Source organism: Meleagris gallopavo, chromosome 28 (genome assembly GCF_000146605.3).
Source record: "Meleagris gallopavo isolate NT-WF06-2002-E0010 breed Aviagen turkey brand Nicholas breeding stock chromosome 28, Turkey_5.1, whole genome shotgun sequence".
In the NCBI taxonomy this organism is placed as follows: Eukaryota; Metazoa; Chordata; class Aves; order Galliformes; family Phasianidae; genus Meleagris; species Meleagris gallopavo.
Genome location: NC_015038.2, coordinates 4,274,045 through 4,281,023, shown reverse-complemented (window position 1 = coordinate 4,281,023; position 6,979 = coordinate 4,274,045). Strand labels below are relative to the sequence as shown.

The following is a 6,979-nucleotide window of genomic DNA, read 5'->3' as shown; positions in this document are numbered from 1 at the left end:
TTTTTTTGCCCACTCTGTGAGTTTTTGAACAGAACTGAAGTGTTAGGCATCTTAGAAGCATAATGGAATATAGAACTTCAGAGCCTGGATTTATCTGGACTGACACAGCAGCATTTTAAAATTGAAAGTATTCAGGAAGCCTCTCTGAGGAGCACAGAGCTGAAATTAACTACCCAACTACCTCAGATGTTCTTGTGTTTCAAGTATGTATTTGGGAAATGCTGATAGTGGACAAAGAGTACAGACAAGATGTTGATTTTAGACACAGCAAGGGATAGACTGTCTGGCTCTGTAGCTTCTAATGCTGCTCCATCAGTGAGTCATTGCCATCACATACTGCCCAGCCTGTGGTACAAACGAGGTTGGATTAGGCTATTAATTCAGCTTCCTGAATTCCTTCAAAACAAAATAGCCTGCTCTGTCTGACATGCAAGGAATAAACCCAGGTAATGTGGTAGACTGGGGTGGGCTGAGGAGGAAACGTGATACACTGGGCAGGAAGAGCTTCACCTTATTTTCATAGCTGATAAAAGATAAGTCTTGCATGTGAAAATAATCTTTCCTGTCGTGTAATATCTGCCCATGGCACTGCAATCTGATGTGGAGCTATAGCTTTCAGAGTACTAATAAAAGGTCAAAATAATCAGCTTTCATCAAAATCATTTGAGTAAATATTTTGATGGAGTAGCATTATAGGGGAAGCTAGTTAGCTGAATACCATGCAGTGCACTCCCTAGGGATAAATATTACTTAAGGATCTTAGCATGGTGCTTTACTTGAGTCAGTGATTAAGCTCTCACTCTACATCCTAGCCTGAAGATTGCCACATCACCTAGTAACAGACCTTGCACTTGGGCCTGTTTAGCTTTTAGCGAGGACAGTAGGATTTAAGAGATTTTCAAAGCAATTACTGTTAGGGAGCCAGAGTGGAATAGGAAAATCAGGGCAGTTTCTAGCTTCCTTGCTTCTGCAGTAGTTCTGCACAATGGAGGGAATTTGCTTTGCTGTCACCTATCTTACACTTGTCCTGCACATTCTAGGGTCAAAGCCTAAGAGTAGAAGACCTCTTTACTTAGTGCTGAGTTAGACATAAGCTCAGGAACTCACCGATGATGTGACGGACTGCGTTGCCCTTGTCAGCGATGCTTTTTATCTGGCCTTTCAGGGATGTACATTTCTCACTGGCAAAAGCAGGGTAACCCAGCTGTGAGAGTGTTCTGCTGACTTCCTGGAGCACTTGATCACTGATGTCTTGCAAAGCTTCTTCATACCTAAATCATGCAAAAATACATGCACTCAAGCATGTATTCCCAATCATTCTCGGGAAAGGGGTCTTGCAAGCAAGGAATTCTCTCCATGAGCCCTTTTGTCCTCAGCAGGGACAGGTAGCATATAACAACAAGTGCTGAGCCACAGCTGTCGTGCCTAACACAAGTGAATTAAGCTTCCTTTCTTTCCCTGCTCTTTGGCAAACAGGTGAAAGCCCTGCACTACTGATTTTCCCAATTAACCATGAAGGGACAATGGCTCTAGAGTGTTAGCTCCCAGCTAAGTATGCTGGCTGGAGTTGTGGCTTTCCTCACTCCATGGAGTAGGCCTGGCTGCTACTTGGATCTCAGGTCCTCTACTGCTGCAAGAGGAGATTCCTGTTGCTCATCCTACAGTCAAGCAGTGCCTGCATCCTCACTCTTCTCCTTCTGGAAAATAAAATATAAAATAACCCACCTGATAGAAGACAGCCCTTCCAAGAGGACCTTTGTTACCAGTTTCAGCCTATCAATAAACCCAGGTGAGCCAAATAAGGTGTTTCCACACACGCCACTAGTCACTAGCAGGACCGCAGCTATGATGGTAAGCTGATTCACTTGTGCTTGTACTTCCTGTAGTCGAGCCTGATCCAGAAGCAAGGTCTGTGAACAGAGACCACACCAGCCTGTGAGCACACAGACAACATCTGTGATAACAGAGCAATTCTCAAGCCATGGAGCAGAGCTGTAACAGCTCCATGAAGCTGAGTGGAGGGAGGCTGATTGGCAGCAGGGAGGTTTAGTTTTGTGATAAATCCAACTTGTTTCACCTGGGGAACAAACCCTGTCCAATGGCATAGAAGGGACAGATCTTTCTGTAGAAGCGGAACCTGTACACTTGTTTGTTTTGTATATCTTTGCATCTTTTTCCCTAGAAATGTCCCAGTGCTTGTCCTACCTCAGGATATTCGCTTTGTCCAGGCTCCCAACAGAGCAGATCCATGTAGCCTCGATTTAGCACAGACATGACACTAGGCACAGTTGAGCTACTGCTGACAGCTCCCTGGAAGCGTGCATCAGAAGAGCTGCTGGCTGCAGGGCAGGACGGAGACTGCAAAGAGGATGCAGACACTGCTGCTGCTGCTCTTCGCAGCCACTCTGTTGTGTTATCCAGGCTATCTGCAATGTGTTTTAAAAAACAAAGAAACAAAAAAGGATGTTTGCAAGAACAGGTAGGGTCAGGCTAAGTCAGTAAAACTGGCTACATGATGTTCCAGGCTGAAGGAGATGTGCATCTGGGACGGTGGGGAGGGAGTTACCCCACCTCTACCATGCAGTATTTATGTCCTATCGGCAAGGTTTGCCTGGGACCTGGAGAGCTTTATGTTGCATAGAGGATTTCAGTCTTCGAAAAGCACCTTTAATTAAATCTTACAAGGGAGTGAGGCAGCCAGAGAGAAATATTCTATGGCCTAACAAAGAAGAGGGGTCTACAGCAAATACTGGCTTTCCTCTTCAGATACATGTGCTAATGTTTTGATGAATCCTCTGTGGACCTCAAAACACTTCAAAATTCAGAGATCTTACAGTTCTTCATGAGTTAGCTATTAGGCCTAATGCATGTAGAAACTGAAGCACACTAAGTAACTTCTTTTCTGCAAAGTATAGTAGTGAAGAGGCTGAGAAAGGGACCCCAGAGTCCTTTTGCTTTTAGAGGTATTTCTCTCAAGTTATTGAGCATGTGATGAAAGCATCAGCTTTAGAATATTCAAGTTCCTTCTTGGTGCTTTAATAGCTCCTGTAGAAGTAACAGTTCTTCTCTCCTCTACCCCACTGACTTACTAGGAAGCTTATCTAAGATTTTCTGGAATTTCTCCTGTTCGTACTGGACGTAGCATTCCTGTAAGTATGGACGGAGGCTCTGGATGGTAAAATTCAGCATATCCATTTTCATCAGGTCCAGCACCCGGAAGATCTCCCTGAGATGAGGTACAATGATTTGAAAGCTTAATACGATATTAAAAGCTATAGTTGGAGGTCATTTTGGAATACTGAGAAAGAGGAATTCAGATCCTCTGACTTCATTCCATTTTCTGACAAAAGGCTGCTCAGTCTAATTGGGGTGTCTAAAATTACTAGAAAAATTAGATTTACTTCACTGGAGACTCTCCTATGGTCTGGGAACAGCTGGGTAACACAAATATATCTACATACTGGAGGGAAAAAAAAAAAAAGATACAACTGCAGGGCAGTTTTCTCTAAACCCCATGTTTTATTGTTGATGCTTTTGCTGGTCTGCAAGATGGAGTAAGCAACACCCACCTGAGAAGCTCAGCTGGGTCCGTGAGGCTTTGCAGTCCTTGCACTTCCTCATCTCGAAAAGGCGCACACAGCATTGCCATTGTGCCAAGGATGCTCGTGGTGAGACCGCGGATGTCCAGAGCCCCATGCTCAGCCTCCTGCCTGATCAGCTCCAAGTCCAGGACCCCTTCAATTTGGCTTCGCAGCTGGCTGTTCTGAGGCAGCAGCAGTAATAACAGAGCCTGCCCAAAGAAGCAGCACTCTGGCTGTGTTCTGGGGACACGACAGTTCTCCAACAGAAATGCATCGCACAACAGAAATCGAGGCTGGCCTTGAATTGGGTGAGACTCAGCACACAAATTCTGGGCCACACCATTGCTTTAAGGGAATGCTTATCTTTAATGACTCATTTCAGAATGTCTGGCCACTGTTTCACATATTGCAAAATCTCCTTTACCTCACGAAAGGTACCGCAAAAAAAGTAGGGAATTATCTGCCTGGGAAAGCAAACCATATGTGATTTCATGCCATGCTAAGACTATTTTCTTTTAGTTCTAAGCGATGTTCTTAAAGATTACAATGTACACTTACATAATAGGTACTGTTTGTCACACACCTAAAGGGATGCAGTTGTACAGACAATTGCAGTTTGTGGGGTTTTTGTTATTACTAAAATCAACAGTTAAATGGGCTTTTTGTCATTTTGGTAGAGTGTTTTACAGACCTGGGACCAGAGAATGAGTTTCCTTCTCAGTCAGGTTTTAGAAGGTGCAGCTATTTAAGTTCTGTTTCCCTGTAAACTAAATGGAGCTTATTTTCTCATCCCTCTTACGCTGTTCACATGGGAATATTTGGACGCAAGGAAAGACTAATTCTAAGGCACCCGTCCTCCCCGTGTCAGGATCAGCTGACTTCTTTTATTTCCTGCAGCAGTTGGATTGCCTGAGTGTAGTCTGGAGGACTAGCAGAGATCTGTTTTTTCAGGCGGTCCCAGAAGGCTTTGTGCAATGTCTCCTTCACTCTATTTTCCAGGCTAAGAAAGAAGAGAGGGAGGTTTCTGTTAACATCAGATAAACACAACCTCTCATTTGTGTTCAGGGCTTTGGACTTTTTTTTTCTATAGAAATCTCTCTCAACATTTCTCATTCTTCTAAAATGGAGAATTATTCTCACCTCTGTTCGTAACTGCACTTAGCCCCTCTTCATAGTGGTTTAGAAAGAACGTGGCATTTTCCACAGAAACTCTTACAGTCCTCAGAAAAGATCAACAGAGCATTTTTTTAACCAGTGCTCATCTTTCCAGGAAAGAAAGAACATCAGTGACTTAAACAGATCCTTAACTGATGTGCAGACACTTGAGAGGTGTCCACCGAACGTTTTGCTTTGTGTCAAAGTTGGAGCTGAAGCCTCCATTTCTTTCATTGTGAGTCACATCTGATACTCATCGTATTTAAGAACTTCTTAGTAAATAATGAAGTGATGAATAAATCAAGTCTTTGTTTTGTTCCAGGAACTATCTTCTTGTTTCTATACTCAGGCCAAACCCACCTCCTTTCCATGTTCTCACATGTTTTCTGTGACATGATAAAAAGAAGCCAAGCCTGAATATGTGTATTTATTGGTATATACATACATACACACCTGTGTGGGGGGAAGTTGACCATGTGCACTTCCAAGTCAGCATTCAGTACAATTTCATGTACAGTGCTGAGTCTGAAGACCTCATCACTCAGTTCTTGCAGCTCATTTGTGGAGAGAACTTGTGGAGAGCTGGCTGCAGAAAAGCAGAATAAGAATGAATGAGATGAATGTCCCTCACAATTCAAACCAATCTATGGTCCTACATGTACTGAACACAGCAAGAAGAGATCATGAGCTAGCAGTGTGCCCTTGTGGCCATGAAGACCAATGGTATCCCGGGCTGCATTAGGAAGAGTGTTGCCAGCAGAGTGAGGGTTATCCTCCCCAACTCAGCCCTGGAGAGGGCACATCTGGAGCATTGCACCCAGAGTTAAGGCAAGTTCAAGCCAGACAGGGAACAGCTGGAGAGAGCCCAGCAGAGGGCCATGAAGATGAGTGGAGCCTGAAGCATCTCCCTGATGAGGAAAGGCTGAGAGCACTGGGACTGTTCAGCCTGAGGAAGGGAAGGCTGAGAGGGGATCTGATCAACACGTACAAATGTGATCTCATTGGAGCCTTCCAGAACCTAAAAGGAGCCTACAAACAGGAGGGGAATCAACTCTTTACAAGGTTAGATAATAGCAGGACAGGGGAAATGGTTGGAAGTTGAAGGAGGGAAGATGTCAGGGGGAAGTTCTTTACTATGAGAGTGGTGAGGTGCTGGAACAGCTGCCCAGAAAGGCTGTGGATGCCCCGTCCATCCCTGGAGGCATTCAAGGCCAGGCTGGATGGGGCCCTGGGCAGCCTGGGCTGGTATTAAATGGGGAGATTGGTGGCCCTGCATGCAGCAGGGGAGTTGGAGCTTCATGATCCTTGAAGTCCCTTCCAACCTGGGCCATTCTGTGATTTTATGAAATGTCTTGGAGGTGGATATGAACAGGACAGGGGGCTGGGCTGTTTGCTGAGGTGCCCAGCAACAGGACCGGGGTCACCGGGCTCATAACAGAACCCAGGAAGCTCCATCTGCACATGAGAATCACAGAACAGCCCAGGTTGGAAGGTACCTTTGTATCAGAAATTGTGTGGTGAGCAGGACTCAGATCCTGTACTCAGCGTTGGTGAGGCTCCACCTTGAGTACTGTGTTCAATTTTGGGCACCTCAGGGCAGAAGGTACACTGGAACTGGTCTGAGGACAACAAGGCTTATAAAGGGCTTGGAGAATATGGCCTACAAGGAGCAACTGAAGGAACTGGGGCTGTTTGGTCTGGGGAAGAGAAGGCTGAGGGGAAACCTTATTGCTCTCTTCCAATACCTGAAAGCTGATTGCAGCAGAGCAGGATTGGTCTCTTCTCACTGGTGATAGGATGAGAAATGGCCTCAGGTTGCACCAGGATAAGTTTAGTTTGGATATCAGGAAAAAACAAAGGGTTGTTAAACACTGGAACGGGCTCCCCAGGGAGGGATGTGTTTAAAAACCGTTTGGATGTGATGCTCAGGGATAATTTAGCGGAGGGCGGCTGACACCTAGTGACCACTCGGGGCGATGCCGGGTCCCCCGCCCGGGTGGTGCCAGGCCGGGGAGGAGCCCAGCACCGCCTAAGGCGCCTCCCAGCCCGCAGAGCCGCCCGGGGGCTCCGGGCCCACCTCAACACGGCCCCCCGTACCCAAGCCAGGCCCCAACGGCCGCTCCTCGCCGCTTTCCCGAGTCCCCACAGCCTCCTCAGTATCATTCGGTCACGGGGGCTGCTCGGCGCCGGCCATAGAGGAGGTGGTTAGCTGTGTGGCGCGGCACGGCGCTTCTTCCCCTCAC

At 46.3% G+C, this 6,979-nt stretch overlaps 1 protein-coding gene across 1 annotated transcript; it reads right to left on the bottom strand.

The window, feature by feature from the left end:
- TCP11 (t-complex 11) lies at positions 1-6,973 on the bottom strand. The gene is made up of 9 exons (XM_010724386.2): positions 6,834-6,973; positions 5,190-5,322; positions 4,461-4,581; positions 3,570-3,790; positions 3,090-3,226; positions 2,206-2,426; positions 1,726-1,910; positions 1,108-1,271; positions 1-345 (listed from the first exon to the last, which is right to left on the bottom strand). Exons 2-9 carry the CDS (start codon positions 5,210-5,212, stop codon positions 299-301), a joined length of 1,119 nt encoding a protein of 372 aa, XP_010722688.2. The 5' UTR covers positions 5,213-5,322; positions 6,834-6,973; the 3' UTR covers positions 1-298.
- Between the last annotated feature and the right edge of the window lie 6 nt (positions 6,974-6,979).